General features: G+C 44.4%; 1 protein-coding gene across 1 annotated transcript in view; it reads left to right on the top strand.

Moving 5' to 3' along the window:
• The first annotated feature begins 1,046 nt into the window (after positions 1 to 1,046).
• LAMB1 (laminin subunit beta 1) overlaps positions 1,047 to 21,939 on the top strand; it is a 74,669-nt gene continuing 53,776 nt past the window's right edge. The window contains exons 1-8 of the mRNA XM_068550366.1: positions 1,047 to 1,127; positions 1,261 to 1,383; positions 2,438 to 2,613; positions 5,157 to 5,292; positions 8,397 to 8,470; positions 15,429 to 15,617; positions 15,706 to 15,769; positions 19,842 to 20,044. Coding sequence (XP_068406467.1) covers positions 1,347 to 1,383; positions 2,438 to 2,613; positions 5,157 to 5,292; positions 8,397 to 8,470; positions 15,429 to 15,617; positions 15,706 to 15,769; positions 19,842 to 20,044 — 879 coding nt within the window. The 5' untranslated portion in view covers positions 1,047 to 1,127; positions 1,261 to 1,346. The remainder of the gene's footprint in view (positions 1,128 to 1,260; positions 1,384 to 2,437; positions 2,614 to 5,156; positions 5,293 to 8,396; positions 8,471 to 15,428; positions 15,618 to 15,705; positions 15,770 to 19,841; positions 20,045 to 21,939) is intronic.

Below are 21,939 nucleotides of genomic sequence, written 5' to 3' on the forward strand. Positions count from 1 at the left end.
ACTTTTGCCCGGAGGACTAAAGAAAGCTCAAGCTCTGATTCCAGCCATTGCTAAGGCAGCAGAATTGGGTTAATTCACAGGAGGGGTGGCAGAATCACACCACCAGCCTCTCTTCCCTCTCCAACCCCTAGGAGATGGGTGAGCGTGTATTTACCCCTTATTTAACCAGACAGGTCACACGCAATGCTGCTGGGGACCCGACATTAGAGGCTTGCTCGCCCACCTCACCATTTGTACACCACGGAATTCCTCTCTGGAATTTGCGAGGTTGTGCTTTGTGGAGATTGTGGACAAGTGCGTCTCATGAGAGACCTCCAGCTTCGTGGCTGAGTTGACCCTTTCACGGCAAGATGGGAAAAAAGCGTCACTACCAAGAGCGGCGTTCGAGAAATTACCTGAATTCGAGCCATACGTCTGGATTTAGGTAAAAAGTAGATTTAAAAAAAAAAAAACAGAATTAGATGGGTAATTCAATGCTGTGGCCACCTGGGTAGCAGGGACTCCAGGCAGGTCCTGAGCTGGTGCGCAAAGGCAGCGGAGCGAAGAGCACTTTCCTTCCTTTGAATGAAGACATCAGAGGTGGCGCCCAGCCCGGGCTCAGCAATACAGGGGGCTTCTCTGCTTTCTCAGGAGCAAACCTGCCAGGTCGACCCACTTTCTAAAGGGTTTAACCGGCCCTCCCGGAGCGCTGGGTGCCGAGAGTTTATAGCCTTGGGCACCTCTTCGTGACTCACTCCTTACAAATGTAAATGCACGAGCGCCCCGTAGGTCCCGACCCGCCTCCTCGCCCAGCGATCTGAACACCTCCCGCCCCCGCCCTGCGCACCGCTCGGGACGCGCACCCGGCGGCCGCCCCGCAGCTCTGCGCTGGGAACGTTAAGAGCCACAGCCCCACCGCGTCCACAGATGCGGCCTTAAAACAAAAGAGGCGCCGGGGGAGGGTTGGACCTGGCCCTCACCCACTCCCCGCCAAGTCGGGGCCGCCCGCCGCCCGCCCCCTCCGCCCCGGCTCCCCGTGTGCGCATGAGCAGAGGCGCCACCCTCGGTTCCTCCCAGGGCGAAACTTTCTAATTCCCTTCTTTGGGCTCCGGGGCTGCCAGGAGCCGGGAGAGCGCTCGCCCCGCCGGGTGAGGAGAACAAAGTGGCGGCGCGATTTTTCCCTCCCCACCCCCCCCCCCGCTTCCGTGGGAGCGGCAGGAAATGCGAGGGCCCCTCTCCTCTCCCTGAATATTTGCCTTTTTTTTCTCTCCCCTTCTCCAGAAAGGAAGACGGCGGAAAAGAGCCGGCGGCTCGGCGGCCGTGTCCTCCCCTCCTCTGCCGTGTCCTCTCGGCTGCAGGGACTGGCCATGGGTCGGCTCCAGATGTTCGCGTTCAGTTTCTTAGGTAATTCCGAGGAAACGGTGGGGGAAGGGCGTGGGCTTGGACGCGGGGAAAGAATAAACCAAGCCGTTGGTCCCAGCTTCGGGGGAGCCTGGGGGATCGGGAGAGGGACCCGGTGGAAATTCTGCGCTGGGATTAAACGCCAGCGCCCTGGGTGGTAGCCGGGGACGGCGTGCGAGGACCGCAGGCGACTGCATCGCGGGGGACTGTGCCAGAGCTCCGGGTGCTCCCGCGGCTGCCTCTCTGGGCTTTGCATCTCCGGCCCTTTCTCGGTGGGTTTCTCCGTCGCTGGGGTCAGGTTCATGGGGTGGAGGGCTCGCCGGGAGCCCATTTTCCGGGAAAGTGCCCCGAGCTGAACGCAGGCTTCGTCCTGGGAACAGATTGGGGCCATGTGGCTTTAATTAACCATCGCGGTTTGCCCCCGGATGGCGCCAGAAACAGCTGGACCGGGAGCGTCCCTGGAATGACGAATTGTTGAAGCCAATCCAAAGCCGCAGGGACTGTCCACCGGCCCCTCGCTCGGGAAAGTGGCGTCCCCCGCGAGCCCCACCATCCCCCGTCCCCCGGCGAAGCGCCCGCGTCCTCGGAGCGTGCATGCACACACACTCACGCGCCCGCACGCTCGCAGATTTCCGCGCACACACTCGCGCTGTCACGCCGAGGATACGCAGGCTGCCGCGTGCACGCGGGTTCACAGACACACACGTGCGCGAGTACGGGTGTGCAGCGTTTGGCCACCTGCCTCCCTGCGCCCAGGTCCAGGCGTGTCGAAGTGCCCGGAGCTGCTTCCCGGGCAGATTAGGGTGGGCGCGAGTGTCGGTGGGTTTCTTGGGAAGTGATGCTCTCGGCTGCTGGACAAACTTGGCGTCTCTGTTTCTGTCTGAATCCTCCTCTCCACGTCCTGCCTTCCCGTCTCGCTCTTCTCTCCATTGTGTCTCTTTTCTGTGTATCCTGCTTTTTTTCTGAATCTCCCCTCTCCCCGCCCGCCCCTGCTTATTCCCTTTGCTGGGGCCTGCTCCCTGCTTGTGCCCTACCCTGTCGCCTGACCCTTCCACAGCCCTGTGCGGAGCTCAAGTGAGTGCTCAAGAACCCGAGTTCAGCTACGGCTGCGCGGAGGGCAGCTGCTACCCGGCCACCGGCGACCTTCTCATCGGCCGAGCACACAAGCTCTCGGTGACCTCGACCTGCGGGCTGTACAAACCCGAGCCTTACTGTATCGTCAGCCACCTCCAGGTGAGGGGGTGAGATGGCTCCAGGCTCTGCGCGCGCCTCCTCCAGTCCAGACCGAAGGGGAAGGCCCAGGGGACTCTGCATCCTGCCAGCGATCCAGATAGGAAGCGCCGCAGCCAGGGAGTCCCGGGATTAGGCTGGTAGCTCACCCTTGCACTGTGGTGGCTCACAGTTTGCACAGTTGCATCCGCCAAACATTTCCTGCCGCTGCCACGGTCAGTGTGGAAAGGCAGGGCTGCAGACAGGTCTGGCGGCCCCTGCCCCCAAGCCCTGACCTCTAAAAGACCCGTGTCTCTTTTTTTGTTTGTTGGTTTGTTTTTTAATCCTTTCCTCTTTGGAAATGTATATAAAAGGTGGTTTAACCTCTTCTTTTTTATGTACTGAGTGGTGATCTTGGGTTTTTCCCAAATCTTTAACTTGGATAGAGTATTCCAGCACTGATAGACACCTTGCAAGGTCACTCCAGTCATGGAGAAAAACACTCCAATGTTTTTCTCTCCTCATTTGGTGCTGTTCCCATCTACTTCCATTAGATAGCAGGATCAGATGCTTGCTTTTTCAAAATGCCCTGGTTGCCATGGTACCCGATAGAGGAGGACCAAAATGAAATTTCTGAGTGTTATCTGTTTCTAAAAGTAGACCCAGATCTTAGCTTTCAAAGGTCACGTTTTTAATAAAACTAATTTTAAAAGAAGACACAAAGCATAAACGACCCAGAATCAGAATCCCTTTCCTTGATTTTGAAAAGGGAGGCAGGTATCTCTGGCCTCTAAAGCCAGCATAGGGCTTAGTCTTCTGCGCAGGGCAAGTGCCAAGCCACTTGCTCTAAACTTGGTCACTGCACCCACCTTCAGATCTGCCCTTCAGGAGTGGGACAGAATACCGTGTGGTTTGCACACAGATGCCTTCAAATGGAGTCACGTTTACAAAGCAGAAGGAGAGCCCATTCTGGAGACCTGATAAATTAAACCAAAGGAATGTGGTAAAGTGGATTCCACTTACTTGCTTCCAGGTTTATACGGAGATGTCTAGACTGCTTCCTCCTGATTAGAAGGGAGGCTGTAATTAAACTTTTTTTAAGTTCTGGTAATTGTTCTCCAGTATTAGTTTCCTTGGCTACAAGTTACTGAGGGCAGTTGATGTTACCTTTTCTAATATTAGCATGTAAATTTTACCTAAAATATTATGCTAACATTTACCTCCGAGGCCAGGACATCCTGTAAATAAATCACCAGATCCTGAAACCAGCTTTGACCAGAATGAGAATTGGACTATTTGCCTTAAAAGCAAGTAGAGCCAGACTCTCTGGTTTATGTGATTAGCCATGAAATTGTGGAGCACTCTTCACAGATATTAGAGCCTAAAGAAAGGCACTGGGTGTGTACTTCTCTCAGACGTTGAACAGGTGAAAAATTGAGGCAGGAGGCGTAAGTATTTTGTCCAGGGTCCCATTGTATTCCTGACTTCTGGCTTCTATTTTCTAGTTGGTACATCTTGCCAGTCTCTAAATCCTTTTGGGAGGAAGGTGATAAGTAATAGCTAGCTAAATAAATACAAACATAAAAAGTACAGTCAGTTGATACTGTCCTTATAAGAATATCACCCTTGCTTAAATGTTGTTTGTAAGATGTGTGTGGGTCTCTATAGATTTCCATCTCAGTGTCACTTTCAGACCTAAGAATAATACGCATTTCAGAAAATCTTAGAGAGCAAAGCCTTATGTGGAAAAGGGAACTTTAAGTGATGCTGTTTAAAATTCACTGTGATGGAGTGCAAAGAGGGCTCTTTTGGCTGTGACCCCCATTTTAGGGAAAAGGGAAATGACAAGAGAGAAGTTCAAAGCTGCTCTAAAAACCTAAAGTATATTTTCAGTTCGGGTCCAATTTGGTGTTCTTTGAATTGGTCCCAGTTTTCAGTGCTCCCAACATGAGAGTCTGGTGTCCTTCCTGGATATTCTGAGCAGTTTGTAGGCTAGCCTGCTCGCTGCCACTGTGAATTCACTGCTGGGGCAGAGGAGAAGAAGCTAAGAAATCTTTATCTGTAGTTCCCAAAGCTTCTTAAATACGTCTGCCTAATACTTGGTTTCTGCTTTATATAGGTTTTCGAAAATCAGGCCAATTGAACTGTTCTCTTTTTATTTTCAGTTTGCTTTATGTCAGCAAAAATTCTCTAAAACTTCCTCTGCAGTTTGCTTCAAGAGTAAACTTCTCCAGCTGTTCACTGAGATTAAGACTTAAGCCTAGAAGTTTCATTTTGATTAAATTAATAGCTTGTGGAAACAATGCCTTCTTCTACTTTTGACCTTGAAGTTGCAAGAGAAGAGGAAAATTTCAGGAGTATTTCATACTCAGTTAAGTTAAAAAGTGAAAGACATATGACAGGTCATTTAATTTTGGCACATGCATTTTTCTTGAAGCAAGTAGGATGGGTTTTTGTATTGTGGGCTTGATTTTTGGTGTGTGTGTGTGTGTGTGTGTGTGTGTGTCTGTGTGCGCGCGCGCGTGCGCAATTGCTTCCTAGACTCATAGAACTGACTTTGCTTTCAGGAGGACAAAAAATGCTTCATATGCAATTCACAAGATCCTTATCATGAAACCCTGAACCCTGACAGTCATCTCATTGAAAATGTGGTCACGACATTTGCTCCAAACCGTCTTAAGATCTGGTGGCAATCCGAAAATGGTATGTGGTTTGTATGGGGTTAAGTTCCAAGGAGTGTGATTGGTCACCTGGAAGGGGTTTACGGGCTCCTGGGTGTTTGTAATTACGATTGGTTTCTCTATCCTGGAATTATGGCCTTTGACAGATTTACTGCCTGAAGCACTAACTTCTCTTGGTAAAATCCGATCCTTCTTCCTGAAGTATGCACTTCCTATAAGAAAGAAGTCTTTCATGCGAGACCAAAGGAGTATTTCATAGTCTTCATCCTGAGGGGGCCTTGGGGAGCGTGGGCATGGACCGGGGGCAGTCTGGGGAGGCCGTGGGAAGGCCCTGCACCATCTCAGGCCCTTATTCCTCCACAAAACAGCATCTTTCATTTTGATCAACCCCAAAGGAAAGGGCAGAATCAACGGCCACCACCTTCCTTCCATCTAGAGAACATTTAATCATAATACTCTGAATACACACTAGATGTAGTTTTTCAGACTCAACTTGGATAATGACCCCAAGTCAGCTTTTCCAGTGAGTGTGTGAATCCCACCGTTTTTCCTTTCTTTGCCTCTTGGGTTTTGGTTTAATAAATTCATCAAATATGATGTTACTGTTGTGGTACAACTAAGCCCAAATTAGTTTTGCGTTTGTTTCAAACTTGAATGCTGAAATTTGAGGACTAAAGGTAGAGTTAATGTGTTTGTCATTAACAATGTTACCATTAGATCTTTTGTTTTTAATTTATTTATTTTTGGCTGCGTTGGGTCTACCTCGCTGCGCGTGAGCGTGAGCTTTCTCTAGTTGCAACGAGCGGGGGCTACTCTTCATTGCGGTGCGCGGGCTTCTCATTGCGGTGGCTTCCTTTTTGCAGAGCACGGGCTCTAGGCGCGCAGGCCTCAGTACTTGTGGCACGTGGGCTCAGTAGTTGTGGCTGGAGGGCTCTAGAGTGCAGGCTCAGTAGTTGTGGCGCACGGGCTTAGTTGCTCTGCGGCATGTGGGATATTCCCGGACCAGGGATTGAACCCGTGTCCCCTGCATTGGCAGGTGGATTCTTAACCACTGCACCACCAGGGAGGTCCTGACCATTAGATCTTTTTTTACAAAACATTTATGAGAAAGGACTCTCAAAGAAGTGAATCTAAGCCTGGGCAGAGAAAGCCTGGGACTTCTGAAACCACATAGAGCTTATGACAAATGTGGGACGTTTCTGACTGTCCACGTTTTCCCAGTGAGACCGAAAGACAATTAGAAGAAGGATGCCTCAACATCAGTATCAAGTTGATAGACAGTAAAATAGTTCATCACGTGCTGTTGTTCTAGAGGAGGGTTTTTCTTGGTTCCATCAGGAGTTAATCAGTCTCTACAACTTTGAGTTTGTGGGACAAAAGAGGCCAAATGCCAGAAAGAAGGGATTTTCAAATAGAGGGGTTTGAGGGCGCTGTCACTCTGTCACAAGAGATCAGATGAGATTAGATGGATGGAACTTAGTTTTAGAAAGTCAGACTGTTACTGTCCCCTCTCATCTCTGTGCTGTCTGATAGGTCACAACTGAAGACTTTCTTTATGAATGTGATTTTATCTATTTTCTGTATGTTTTGTCCAAGATGAGCTTTACGTGACGTGTTAAATTATCAGTGCTCAGGCCCAGAAACAGTCTCGGAATGTGCAGCTACTTTTAACTTACCCCTCACGATGCTTTATTCCTAGGTCCGACAGAAATCAAGTACACCATAGAAGAATGATCTCATTTCTTTTCTCCGTGGATTTTTCTTCCCATATTAAAAAAAAAAAAACAAACCTGCAGTGCTTTATCAGGTTAGGAATCTAAAATGGAATGCGCTTTTTAAGCCCCCATTGCCGGATATGTTCTTATGTTACAGAACTGGTCCTAGTCTTGCTCGTACTTTACACTATTTCGTTATCTCTTCATTTTAAACAAATAGTGCAGGTTTTTAAAAGCCTGGGAAAGGAGAGGCAGATAGTTGCTTAGCTAACCTTGTCGCTCAAAAAGAAAGGCGGAGAGTAGGTTTGTAGTACGGTTCTTTCTAATAAGTTAGATAAGGTTAGTTAGCACGGCTATAATGTTTTTCTTTAACATTCCAACTAACTCATATCCGTTCCAGTGACCACTTCCCCCCCACCCCCATCCCCAATTGACTTGGCATTTGTCCAGTGGGAGAGCTTATTTCAAAAGTTCTACTGATTTCCTGAAAATACACCAGCCTGTGACATGATTCATCCCGACACATTCCTATCTTCCTGCATTTAAGACTTCTTTTGCTTCAGAAGATGGACCCCCAAAAGCTCTCTCGAGCACAGGAAATGTGGAAAGGTCTCCTTCATTAAACAGGCAGGCTTGAGGGCCCAAGGGATTGGGGAGGAGGTGCTTTCCGTCCCTGGAATTCCAGTGGATTGACCCCCAGGGCATAGTGCAGAGGCTCATTTGTTTGTTCAGGCTTTCCCCTGAAAGGGAAGATGTTAGTATTTGTTCTGGGCCAGTTTATTTATTTGACCCATTCTTTGTCTCTTTGGCATTGTTTCTCAGTTGTGGAAATGCACCCAAAGGCTTCTCCATCAGGGATAGGTTTTTCTAAATTGTAGTGTAACTCACAAAACGTGGTGGACTCTTATTTGTTTTCTTTGCTGCTGCACAGAAAAAAAGGAATATTTGTGTTTCGACTGGAAGAGGATTGTGTTCCTGGGCTTCAGACAGCAAAGCTGAACCCCTACTGTGCACAGGAAGTGCCCACTCTTGTTTCCCCTTTGAGAGTCCCTTGGCTTAGTGGGCTGGGGAGACTTTTCATTTTTTTCCTAAGCAAAAGATGTCTTTCTTGACAGCAACTAAAGGCTGTCATTCTGACATTCTGCCAGATGTCTTGTTCCAGGGAGCACATTCAATAAGTTGAACTCCAGAATGATTTATGAACAACTGAAGAATCATTCTGAGATGTGCTCCATCACCTGAATCAAGCCAGAGTTTTGTCATTATTTATCTTATCTTCAGCTTAAGATGGACTGCAGAGAGAACTTCTATGAGGAGCCTAAGGATACTTGAAGAGAGAATAGTCTCAATTGTTCACAGATGTTCCTGTTTACCTTGCTGTTTCCTTTTGTCTTTTCAAAAAAATCTATAGGCGTGGAAAATGTAACTATCCAACTGGATTTGGAAGCAGAATTCCATTTCACTCATCTCATCATGACCTTCAAGGTAAGGAATCCCTAACTTTCTCACAAATTCCCCTTTCAAAATGGATGGCTGTTGCGAGTTGGCCTCAGTGGGAACCTAAACGTTATTGTTGCTATAAATTGGGATAATTGAACAGCTTTTCAACATGGACATGAAGAACTACGCTTAACAGATAGTCTCTCTTCATGGCAATAAGTAGAGAGAGCCACTGTTCTAAGATGATTGGACTGTAAACTTTTAATTAGATATCTGTTTATTTCCCCATGGAGACAGGCAGCTTTGACTTGCTCCCAAATCACAGTAAGACATCTGGAGAGTAAGTCCCTGCTCCCTTGGGTTGATGTTTTAATGCTGACTTTGGTAAGTGAAAAGGAAGTGTATTATCTTTAGTTTTCAAGGTTTTGCAAAATATGTGGGAATGGTTTTTGAGTTCCTTAAGAAATGTGCCTGCCTTCTTCAACGTGGATTTTTCCCATCGTTTTTCTTTGAGATGTAAAATGACTCCAGGACTAGGGAATGTCTGTGTACAAAGTCCCTTTGTTTCTTCTTAAGCAGCTGCCTGGAAATGACAGGCTTCACATGGCTTAAAGTACATGTTGGTGCACACAAAACCTATAATTTACTTATTGCTTCTCAGATTAAAATCACTTTTGAATCGTTTTCAGTTGGGGGCCTTATCTACACCTTCTCAGGTTTGGAAAAGGTGCCAGGGGTAGGTTTACAGTGTGGGCGGGTAGCCATGAAAGTCTTGCTTGTGTCCTCTGCCTAAGTCTGGGAGGCCAAGGGCCAGGGGTGGGCGTGGAAGTCACATCGTGACTAGGAGGGATGCTGGGCTGCTGGCCCCCAGGCCTGAGCTCTTCATCTCCTTGCTCCTCCACGGGAACGTGCTGTTGCTGGTGGGGGTGGGCGGGGGGCAGGTTTACACTGTGGCACCTGCTCCTGCGAGGGATGGGGAGGACTTTCCCTAAAGCACGCCTCGTCCCTTAATTGGCCACGTGCTCAACCTGGCAGTTAGAATTGAGACTCAACTTTGGATGTTGCCTTCATGTTATGGGACACCTAAAAATACTCAGAATCATCTTTATTAATGTTTATGGTCCTATCTTTTACTTTGTTCGTTTTTTCCTTTTAAAAGGTAAAACTACCTTTTATGGGTGGTTCGTTTATATCCAAAAGTCGGGTGGGCACATATCCTGTAGTTGAATACTCATTCAAGTGAATACAATGGGCCAAAGATGAAATTCTGCGCAGAAGTGCTGAAAGACAAACAGAGGAGGTGGTGATTAAACTGAGACCTAAAGAATGGGTACAAGTTGGCAGAACTCATCCTTTGGGCTCCTAGTTCACGTGTGAAAAGCAACATCTACAGCGTTGCACAGACTTGGGTGTGACTCCCCATTCTGCCCCTTGCGGGCGTGTGTGGCCAGAGCTTCTCCTTCCTCTTTGGTAAAATGGGAAGAAAAATAACGCCTGCATTATAGGTTGTGTGGCACACCCCTCTGCCCTGGGGGTAGGGATGATCGTAAGAAACTGCCTTAGATTTTAAAGATAGCATGTTCCTGCTCTGCGCTGTCCGGAAGCTCCAGTCTTCTAGGGGAGAAATACGTACTTGCAAATAACTTACGATACAAGGTAGGATGTGCTCACTGCTATAGCAGAAGTTCAGATAATGTACATCGGCAGGGAGGAGAGTGAGATTCATTTTTGCCTGGGATAAAGGAGAAAGCTTTACGAGGAGAGGACTGGGATTGCACTTGACCTGGGCCAGGAAGGGTGAGCAGGATTTTAGGGAGAGGAGGTAGAAGAAAAACCCTTCTTGGCAGTGTGAGAGCAAAGCTCTGGTGGTGGGACAGCTCGGGCAGGGTTTGTTCAGCACGTACTATGTAGACGTGCCTTGAACTTGGGCTAGTGAAGGGAGGAGCGGGAAGTAAGATTACAGCCAGAAGGACCTTGCTTCCTTGCTGAGGAGTGTGAACTTTATAGAAAATGGGGAGCCATCGACAGGAAATGAGACCTGTGTTTCAGGAAGGGAGCCAAGAGGAAATGCAGAGGAGGGCCTGGGGCACGGAGAAGAGAGGGCACAGAGGTGGGAGGCTCTCAAGGTCAGCGGTAAGGGGGAGCTGGATCTGACTTAGGCCGGGATGGTGTTCACGCAAAGCCTGGCTGTGGTTCTCAAGTAGGAGGAAGCCTCCTGCTGCAACCTGGAGTCCTGGCAGTGTGACTTGGAGAGCTTTTCCCAGTCCCACATCTCCCCTTGCTGCCCTCTCTGCTACCCTCTGCTACCATTGCCTTTGAGAGTCATTGCCGAGAGGAGGAGCCCCTGTTTTCTAAGGGAGTCCGTCGGACCCTTTAGAATCAAAGGCTCAGCCATGAATCGGAGAAGGCTTAGAAGCAGAACAGCAGAAGGCAGGGATGAATGAAAAATTACTGAGATGTACAAGCTGGGGAACTAGGAGGGTGGTGACACCATTGAGTGGTGAGGACAGGAAGGGGGCGAGGGTGAAGAGTGTGTTTATTCCTTTTTGTTTTTAAATTTATGTTATGGAAGTATAGTTGGTTTACAGTGTTCTGTTAAGTTCTGCTGTACAGCACGGTGATTCAGTTATGAAAACAAATGTATATATATGTATATTATTTTTCTTTATGGTTTATCACAGGACATTGAATATAGTTCCCTGTGCTATACAGTAGGACCTTGTTGTTTATCCGTTCTGTATATAATAGTTTTCATCTGCTAATCCCAAACTCCCAATTCCTCCCTCCCCACCCCCCTCCCCCTTGGCAGTCACAAGTCTGTTCTCTGTGTCTGTGAATCTGTTTCTGTTTCGTAGATAAGTTCATTTGTGCTATATTTTAGATTCCACATAATTAAGTGATAGCATATGGTATTTGTCTTTCTGTTTCTGACTTACTTAGTATGAAAATCTCTAGGTCCCTCTGTGCTGTTGCAAATGGCATTATTTCATTCATTTTTATGGCTGAGTAGTATTCCATTGTATATATTTACCACATCTTCTTTATCCATTCATCTGTTGATGGACATTTAGGTTGCTTCCACGTCTTGGCTATTGTGAATAGTGCTGTTATGAACACAGGGGTGCATGTATCTTTGAATTATAGTTTTGTATGGGTGTATGCCCAGGAGTGGGATTTTGCTGGATCATATGAGAGTGTGTTTATTCTAACTTGTGTTTGCGTGGACATGGCTGTTTACTAAGTGGATTGGATGTTCTTAGGGTAGCAAAACCCAGTTAGCATATCCACAGTCTGTTTTTGTTCATAGCCAAAGGTTTCCAAACTCACAGCTCTTTGGTTTAGTATAAATTCAGAGGCAGCTATGCAGCAATGTGAGGCCTGAGAAGGTCAATGACTCAGCTGTGAACCTGGAAAAGCTTCCCTTCTGTAGGTAAAATGTGCTGTCCCAGTTTCCAGCAGCTTCCTAACTTCACAGGAAATTGGATAACTCGTCAATGGCCTTTTGGGACTCAGAAGGTTCCAGAAGGGAGAGAGAAGGAAGCACAACCAGGACTGGCTCTAAGGCTTTTCCTCTCTGCTGTCTTGTGCCACAGAGACATCAGGCTAGTCTCTCTCCAAAGTGTTGCCACTCACGAGGCAGGTCCCCTGGGGAGTTTGCCCTGGTTCATTTATTGGGTTTTTTTCCCCCTTTGTTTAAAATGTTTAGTCTAATACTCTCTTGGGTTTAATAAAGTATCATTTTCTTATATTTCTGAATAGGTAAAAAAAAAAAAAAAAACCTGAGCAACTAGTAAATGTATAAGTCAAGGAATCTGTCGAAATGTGACTTTCCATTTCCTTACCCTTGTCTCCTTTTATCCGTGAGAAAGACCATCAGAGTTATGAAGGATGGTGCAAGGAGAGCTGGGCATGTACTAGTTTTCACCCTTAGTTGTCACCCAGATTTCTGTCAATCATTTGTTTTATTTTTTTTTATGGTTCTGTTCAAGTTCTTGTATTGGCCGTCTTGGCCCCAAACATTTACTCTCTTTAAAAAATTTTTTTATTTTTATGTAATTTTTAAAGGTTACTTTCCATTTACAGTTATTAGAAAACATTGGCTGTACTCCCTGTGTTGTACAACACAAGACATCCTTGAGCCTGTCTTATACCAAGTAGTATGCGCCTCCCAGTTCCCCGCCCCTCCATCGCCCCTCCCCTGCTCCCCACTGGTAACCACTAGTTTGTTCTCTGTATCTGTGAGTCAGGCACTGGTTTGAATTCAGAAGTGAGTGTCTCTGTTGAGGTTCCGTTTGCTGAGTTGCCTTAACTTTCTTGATCTTCCTCCATCGTCATCTGGCTGCCACTTCCCGAAAGGCACTTACCCTGTTCATCGCTGTTGAAGCTTTTGCCTATTTTTAGTGCTAATTCTGCTTCATCTCTAATTTCCTGTTGCCCCTGTTCACCACACCCGCCTAAATCTCCATCCTGCCTCAGTTTCCAGAATTCTTGTCTTTTTCCTCCTTCCTCTCTGACATCCATTTTTCAGGCTTCTGTTACACCATTAGCCAGTGAGGCAAAAAAGATCTTCGTTCAGCCTGGAATTGAAAGGTCTTCATTCAGTCTGGATTGAAATCTCTTTGCCAATAGCTGGCGAGTTAACTAATGTCTCTGAGCCTCGATTTCCTCATCTGTCAGACAAATGTGCTGTTAAGGTATATTAGTTTGCCAGGGCTGCCATAACACAGTAGCACAGACTAGGTGGCTTGAACAACAGAAATGTATTTTCTAGGGTTCTCAAGGCACAAAGTTTGAGATCAAGGTGTTGGCACAGTTGGTTTCTTCTGCGGCCTCTTTCTCTCCTTGGCTTTTAGATGACTGTCTTCTCCTTCTGTCTTCACCTGGTCTTCTGTCTGGACCTGTCTGTGTCCTGATGTCTTCTTCTTAGAAGGACACCAGTCATATGTGATTGGGGTCCACTCCAGTGACCTCACTTTACTTTAATTACCCCTTTAAAGACCCTATCTCCAAATACATTTATAGTCTGAGGTACTGGGGATTAGGTCTTGAACATCAGAATTTGGGAAGGACACAGTTCAGCCCGTAATGGAAGGTTAAATGAAATAATGTGATTAACGTTCCCAGCACCCCTCTCTTGTCTTCTACCAGCCCTTTGTTGATGTTGGAGCACTGACTTGGCTCTCTTTTATCTTGTCCTTTTCTTTTTGAGGGGAAATTAAATATTTGGAGGTTTCAAATACTGTATGTATACAGTGCCTCCCAAATTCATGTTTCAAGTTCCATTCTCATAGCTGAGTCCAAGACCACTGTTTCCAATTCTCCAGTGGGCGTCTCGATTCTGAGACCTTGCATGTAACTAGACCAAAACTACATGCCTTTGCTTCTCTTCTGTATCTTTGTTAGCAGTAGCACACACGCCCACCTACCTAAGCTCAGGGGTTCCTGTTTCTTTCTTCTCCCTCCCTGTCCACTGGAATCAAATTGATCACCAAGTGCAATTCAGCATATTTTACTTCCAGTAAATTTTCAGAGCAGTCAATCCCATCCCTTTATCGCTATCCACACTGTAATGCTTGAGTTAAGACCTTCATCTCTTTTCTGTCACTTGGTTTCCTTGTCTCTTGTTTTGTCCATGTCCAATAACTCTGCCAGAGTTGTTTTTCTGAAGTGCAATCTAAGCATTTCATTCTGTTCACTTAAATGTTTCAGTATTCCCCTTCATTGCATAAAGATGAAGTAAACCCCTTAGCATGGCAACAAATTCCTTCCCAACCAACCCCTCCTGCCACCTGTAACCATCTCTACCCACTGTCCAGAAAACACCCAGTTACCGTTTTAAGATAAGTTTGATGCCATCTTCTCTCTGAAGCATTCCCTAGTTGTGTGTGTGTGTGTGTGTATGCGTGCGCATGCTAAAATATATGTAGCACAAAATTTGCTTTTTTAACCATTTTTAAATGTGCAGTTCTGATGGCAGTACGTATATTCACAATGTTGTGCGACCAACACCACTATCTCCAGAACCTTTTCATCACCACAAGTAGAAACCCTGTACTCATTAAGCAATAGCTCCTCACCGCTTCCTCCTCCCAGCCCCTCTTGACCTCTAATCTACTTTCTGCCTCTATGTACTTGCCTATTCCATATGTTTCATATAAGTGGAATCACACATTATTCTTCTGTGTCTGGCTTATTTCACTTAGAGTAATGTTTCCAAGGTTCATCCGTGTTGTAGGAAATATCAGAATTTCATTCTTTTTTATTGCTGAATAATAGTCCATTGCATGTATATATCACCTTTTGTGTATCTATCTATCCACTGATGGACACTTGAGTGGTTTCCACTTGTGGGCGATTGTGAATGATGCTGCCCTGACGGTTCATGTACAAGTGTCCATCTGAGTCCCTGTTTTCAGTTCTTTGGGGTGTGTAGCTGGAATTGCAGGATTCTCTAGCTTCTCGAGTTAGTAATTCCTTCCTCTTGTTTTCCCAAAGCACACCACATGTGACTCTATTATAGTGTTTGACGAATTGTTTTGTAAATAATTTCTGCCCATTCCTGTACCTCATTGGACAGCATTAGTTGCAGCATTTAGACCCCTGTCTGGTACCGAGTAGCTGTCATTACACATCTACTGACTGATTAAACAAATGAATGAAAGAAGGAACACTCAAGCTAAGCAGTCATGTCATGGGCATGGTGGCTAAATGCACCAAAACTTGTATGCTATTAAGGCCTGTTTATAATCAGCTTCTAAAGAGAAACAGCTTACTAGTCTCTGGTAGGGTGGGAGAAAGTGGAAAATTTGGAGGCGAGACACTTTCCTGTGAAAAGAGGCTCCATGGAACAGCTTGAAATATTTGAAATCCAGCCACAGTCTGAAATACCAACCACATGCAGTCAGGGTTTGTGGCACACAATTGAATGATACTTTCCTCTGAGATTTTAAAATACAGATTACCAATAAAAACGTCCAATGAGTCTCTTCCACTCTGCCTTTAGACATTCCGTCCAGCCGCTATGCTGATAGAACGATCGTCCGACTTTGGAAAAACCTGGGGTGTGTACAGATACTTTGCCTATGATTGTGAGAGCTCGTTTCCCGGCATTTCCACCGGCCCCATGAAAAAAGTCGATGATATAATTTGTGATTCCCGATATTCTGACATTGAACCCTCAACGGAAGGAGAGGTTTGTTTGTTCTTTTTGTTTTCCATTCTACTTACAAATCTAGTTTTTGATCATTGCAAAAATACCAATTACTCATATCTATTTTTAGGTGATTTTTCGTGCTTTAGATCCTGCTTTCAGAATAGAAGATCCGTACAGTCCAAGGATACAGAGTAAGCTTGTTTCCAAATAAAAGCTTTGGTGAAGAACAGCAATCATGGGAGAATGCTTACCCAGAGCACTGCTACCCAGAATCTCAATATCAAGTGCTAATTCCACCCTCTTCATTTCCTTCTTTCTTTGCAATGCTCTTGAAATTGGCAGTTATCAGTCCTCACTGAAGGGGAACACATTTTGATAAGAGTAAAAGGTTTGTGTCATAAGACCCCAAACCATTATGCTGGTCATAATACCTTATTTATTGCTCAGTATCATATATATATGACGTGTGTGTATATATATATCGCATGTATGATCTATATCGTATATTATGCATACATATAATTATGTATATAAAGGTACAGATTAGGCCATTGTAACAAGGTGTCCCCAAAAATGCAGTGTCTCAAAAAGGTTGACTTCTCTCTTACAAAATCACCGAGGGAGATTTACAGATAAAGTACCATTCACTTGCCAGATAAAATACAGGATGACACCCGGTTCAGTATGAATTTTCAGATAAATAACAAATCATTTTTTTAGGATAACTGTATCCCATGTGATATTTGTGACTGGTACGAGCCTATTCCATGCAATATTTGTGGTTAGTATAACCATGTGATATTTGGGACATATTGCTACTGCAATGATTAATTGTTTATCTGAAATTCAAATTTACTGAGCACCGTGTATTATTATTGCCAAATCTGGCAAGCGTAGCCATTAGGTCACCCAGGTTCCCAGGTTCCCTCTGTTTTGCAGTCTGTATCCACATGGTTAGACCTGGATCAACCCCACCCTATCCTTGTCCCAACCTGTGGGAGGGGACGAGTAAAGAGCAAGTGACCTGAAGCCATACATCACATCCGTTCACACCCCATTGGCCAAAATTAGTCCCCTGGCTACACTGCAGGAGATGTGAGATGCTCTAGCTGGTGGCTGTGTGTGCTCTCAAACTCTTGGCTAGGGCTCTTATTGTCAGAAGAAGAAGAGAAGAAAGAATCCTGGGGGAAAATTTGAGGTCTCAGCCATATTCAATGTGCTCATTAAGGTGAGGGTTGCAGTTGCATTTCACAGGTGAGTCCGCTGAGGCTCAGAGTTGGACTCACACGCATAAAGTGACGGGGCTGTTTAATGAGAGATCCTGAGCGCACGTGTTGTGATTCTTAGATCAGAGTGCTTTCCAGCATCCAGCAACCAGGCTCATGTCTTTACACAAATACATTTTGATCTTCTTGGTAGGCAGAATGGGCTTTGGAGTCCGACACAGCTGGCTTTAAGTCCCAGCTCCAGCATAATTAGAGCTCTGTGACCTTGGGCAAGTCATTTACTTACAACTTTTTTTTAGCTTCTACTTTTTCATCTGTAAATGGAGATAGTCATATTGACCTTCTGGTTGTTGTGGACGGAAAATGAGTAACGTATATAAGTGACTCACCAAGGTGCCCAACGCATAGAAAATGTTGGGTCCGTGAAGCTGCTGCCACTGTTGGTGTCGTCACTGCCATCAGCTGTCACTCAGGCCTTCTGTAGACCGGGTCCTGCACCTCAGAGTGAGGATAAGGCCCCCTCTCCAGCTACTGAGGTGCAGTCAGTTGAGCAGAGGTGGGGTGAGGTCTTGCTGGTCTTTCTCAGTGGAGCATGGCCCTCCTTTGAACCAAAGCCCCGTGGCACTTCCCGGCTCACAGCAGGGGAGAGTAGAATGGAAGGAGTCCAGGGAATATTGCCAGAAAAGTGCTGTTTCCCCACTTAAGTTTACATATGGCCCAGACCATGTCTGGTCTGTAATTTACTCAGTCATTCTGTTGTCAAACAAATATTTATTTTAAAGTTCTATTTTATTTTTTTAAATTTTATTGGAATATAGTTGATTTACAATGTTGTGTTAGTTTTAGGTGTACAGCAAAGTGATTCAGTTACACATGTACATATATCTGTTATTTTTCAGACTGTTTTCTCATATAGGTTATCCCAGAATATTGAGTTGAGTTCCCCGTGCTATCCAGTAGGTCCTTGCTGGTTATCTGTCTTGCATATAGTAGTGTGTGTGTGTTCATCCCAAGCTCCTGATTTATCCCTCCCCCACCCGCCGCCATGTTTCCCCTTTGGTGAGCATAAGTTTGTTTTGGATATCTGTAAGTCTTTCTGTTTTGTAAATAAGTTCATTTGTATCATTTTTTAAAATTAGATTCCACATATTAAGCGATATCATATGACACATTTGTCTTTCTCTGTCTGACTTACTTCACTTAGTGTGATATCAAACAAATATTTAATGGTATATCCAGCCCTGTGCCATTTCCGAGTGAGCTCTGGGAGGCCTGCCCTCCCCGCTCTCAAAATCCAGTTGCGAGAAATGTCCACACAGCCTCCATGACCAACACCTCCTGGGTCCGTAAAAGGACTCACGGTCTGTTCCTTTTGGGTGAAATTTGTGGGACTTGGAGAATGTGCTGCCATTATAATTCTATTGTCTTTGGCTGTTAAATGGCGTCAGAAAACCTATTCCTATATTAAAGAAGCATCCACTGTAACAGATCATGCTTTGGATTTACTTTGTAATCAAGGGAACAATATCTCTTTAGTTGTCCCTATTGTTGAGGCCTCCGAAACTCACTTCAAAAGTGATTGTGCCTCTTATAACAGCAGTCAATACGAGACTTAGCTGTTGTTAAATATGGCAGGAGAGAGCGAGGGAGCTTATTTGCTCTGCTGAGGGCTTCCACAGAGATCACTCAAGGGCTTCTAAATACTCCAGCTGCTCTTCAAGTTTGTTGTTTGGCCTCTTGTCAATAGGCGCTTGTGCTCATATTGTGCAGGAGGAAATGTTGGCATTCAGAAATTCCATTCATTGAAGTAGTACCACAGTTTCTCTGTTTAGTTTTTGATTTTACAAAGAGCCTAAGTTGAATGCATGGACTCATGGGCTTTCTCTTTCAACCCACAGCTATTTCTATAGTCTTCATTGTAAGCTATGCATATATTATAAGTATTTTAAATTGTATGTGGGCTTTGAAAGTATCTGATGCATTGGGCCAATGCCACGTTGTCCCGTGTTGTAAATTTTAAGAATCTATCAGCAGAAATGAACGTAAAGCTTAGGAGCAATTTTAGGCTACAGAGCTAAAAGGGGAGGACGGGTGGACTAATCAATCTTTTGGGGTCCACTTCAGCAAGAGCCACTTAGTGATTAATGAAAACACTGATGGAAGAAGATTGAAGATTGAATGACTCTTGGTTTATCAAGTTATTAGAGAATGTAATTGACAGCCCTGCTTCTGTAATAAGCATAGGCCTATAGACCCAGGAAAAGGAAGATCAAATAAGAGACATTGGTCTAGAAGTAACTTCTATTTAGGAAAAAATAATTTGCCTCAACATCCCAATACTAAGCTCCTTTATCTTCACGCCACTGTATTATATTGGTAATTATATTGGTAAACTGTAAAACTAAGACCCAGAAAGTTGTAGATTGTAATGGTGCTTCCAAACTTGGTTGAAAAGTCAGGCCCTGGATTGTGGTTATTCTATCGTGTTAAATCGATTTTAGTAACTTGGACTTCACCTAAATGGTGGGAAATTTCAGATAGCATTTTCCTCTCCAAAGATAAACACAAACATGTCTCTAACTATCTTATAATAATAATGAGAATTGGAGTGGTTTGATAAGCTCTTTCCCACCTGAATGGAATTTTCTGATTTTGAGACTAATTGCTGTGGGAACCAGATGGTATTGCAATAGTTTAGATTACTGTGTGTTCAGTGGCTTCCGGCAATCATGCAACTGCATTTTTAAATTTCTCCGCCTCCACACTTCTTCCTGAGACATCAGTCTGCCAACAAATCCATCACAGAACATATGTTCTTGTTAAACTGATGAGAAGGGAATAACCTTTCTTCGAGAGACTGTCACATTATGTTAACCTTTATCATTACGTGCATCTAGATCATGCAAGGGGGGGGGTAAGCTTAAGCCATTTTTATTTGTCATGCCTTTCTATAAAGAGAAAAAAACCAAGTTGTCTAATCGCAAAGGAAGTCTTGCTTCTTTGATCAAACTTTTCATATTCTTGGTGACCTTCATAGATCTCTTAAAAATCACCAACTTGAGAATCAAGTTTGTGAAACTACATACTTTGGGAGATAACCTTTTGGATTCCAGAATGGAAATCAGAGAAAAGTACTATTACGCGGTTTACGACATGGTGATTCGAGGAAACTGCTTCTGCTATGGCCATGCCAGCGAGTGTGCCCCGGTGGATGGATTCCATGCAGAAGGAGAAGGAATGGTAAGTACACGTTCCAGGCAGCTTCCTCCTTCATACGGGTGATTCTAAAAAGCAGATGGAAGCTAGTAGTATTACCTTAAGCCTTTTTATTTGGGGTCTTATTTTTCCAGACTGCTATTTAGTCCTTTGTATCATTCCAATGGTTGATTTTTTTTCTTTTTCCTTTTCTGTTTGCTGATTTTCTTGGACTATGAGAATGTAAAGAATACTCATTTCGTAGACACCGAATTTTTGGAAATTGTCCCTGTGGGCTGCTGCTACAGTAGATACTTTAGTCAGTAAGGATTAAAGAGTTTTCTACATGACAGTCACATCTTCCTTTTCTTGAGGGAATATTAAAAACCACAAGCATTCCAGCCTGCATGCCAGAAGGCATAAATTGACCCCAGGCCAGAGAACCTGGAAATTTGAACCTAGAACCACGGGACACCATTTAGGAGTCAAATGGACTTTGTTTCTTGACCTTCTAGTTTCATTCTTTTTCCACGTTTATGCTGTGTTTTCAAATTATGTAATTTTAAAAATAGGGGACTTGGGTAACTTGCCAAATGGGTAACGTTAGGATATTTTACCAGTTTCTAAGTGAATTGTTAATTCTTGTTAGAAGAGACCAGAGTTTAATTAATTTGCCAAAGGGCCTTAAGTAAGTACATGGCAGATGCGAATTGAAATCTCGCTCTCCTGACTGCACCAGGGCCTCCACTGGACTGTGGGCCTTGCTTCCTTTTTTTTTTTTTTTTTTTTTAATTAAATAAATATTTTTATTTATTTTTTTTGAATTTTTGTATTTTATTTTATTTTTTTTTTTATACAGCAGGTTCTTATTTGTCATCCGTTTTATGCACATCAGTGTATACATGTCAATCCCAATCTCCCAATTCATCACACCACCACCACCACCCCCCGTCACTTTCCCCCCTTGGTGTCCCTACATTTGTTCTCTACATCTGTGTCTCAATTTCTGCCCTGCAAACCGGTTCATCTGTACCATTTTTCTAGGTTCCACCTATAATGCGTTAATATATGATATTTGTTTTTCTCTTTCTGACTTACTTCACTCTGTAGGACAGTCTCTATATCCATCCATGTCTCTAGAAATGACCCAATTTTGTTCCTTTTTATGGCTGAGTAATATTCCATTGTATATATGTACCACATCTTCTTTATCTATTCGTCTGTCAATGGGCATTTAGGTTGCTTCCATGACCTGGCTATTGTAAATAGTACTGCTATGAACATTGGGGTGCATTTGTCTTTTTGAATTATGGTTTTCTCTGCGTATATGCCCAGTAGTGGGATTGCTGGGTCATATGGTAATACTATTTTTAGTTTTTTAAGGAATCTCCATACTGTTCTCCATAGTGGCTGTATCCATTTACATTCTCACTAACAGTGCAAGAGGGTTCCCTTTCCTCCACACCCTCTCCATCATTTGTTGTTTGTACATTTTCTGATGATGCCCATTCTAACTGGTGTGAGGTGACACCTCATTGTAGTTTTGATTTGCATTTCTCTAATAATTAGTGATGTTGAGCATCTTTTCATGTACTTCATGGCCGTCTGTATGTCTTCTTTGGAGAAATGTCTATTTAGGTCTTCTGCCTATTTTTTGATTGGCTTGTTTATTTTTTTAACATTGAGCTGCATGAGCTGTTTATATATTTTGGAGATTAATCTTTTGTCCATTGATTCATTTGCAAATGTTTTCTCCCATTCTGAGGGTTGTCTTTTCCTCTTGTTTGTAGTTTACTTTGCTTTGCAAAAGCTTTTAAGTTTCATTAGGTCCCATTTGTTTATTTTTGTTTTTATTTCCATTACTCTAGGAGGTGGATCAAAAAAGACCTTGCTGTGATTTATGTCAAAGAGTGTTCTTCCTATGTTTTCCTCTAAGAGTT

Source organism: Eschrichtius robustus, chromosome 8 (assembly GCF_028021215.1).
Source record: "Eschrichtius robustus isolate mEscRob2 chromosome 8, mEscRob2.pri, whole genome shotgun sequence".
Taxonomy (NCBI): domain Eukaryota; kingdom Metazoa; phylum Chordata; class Mammalia; order Artiodactyla; family Eschrichtiidae; genus Eschrichtius; species Eschrichtius robustus.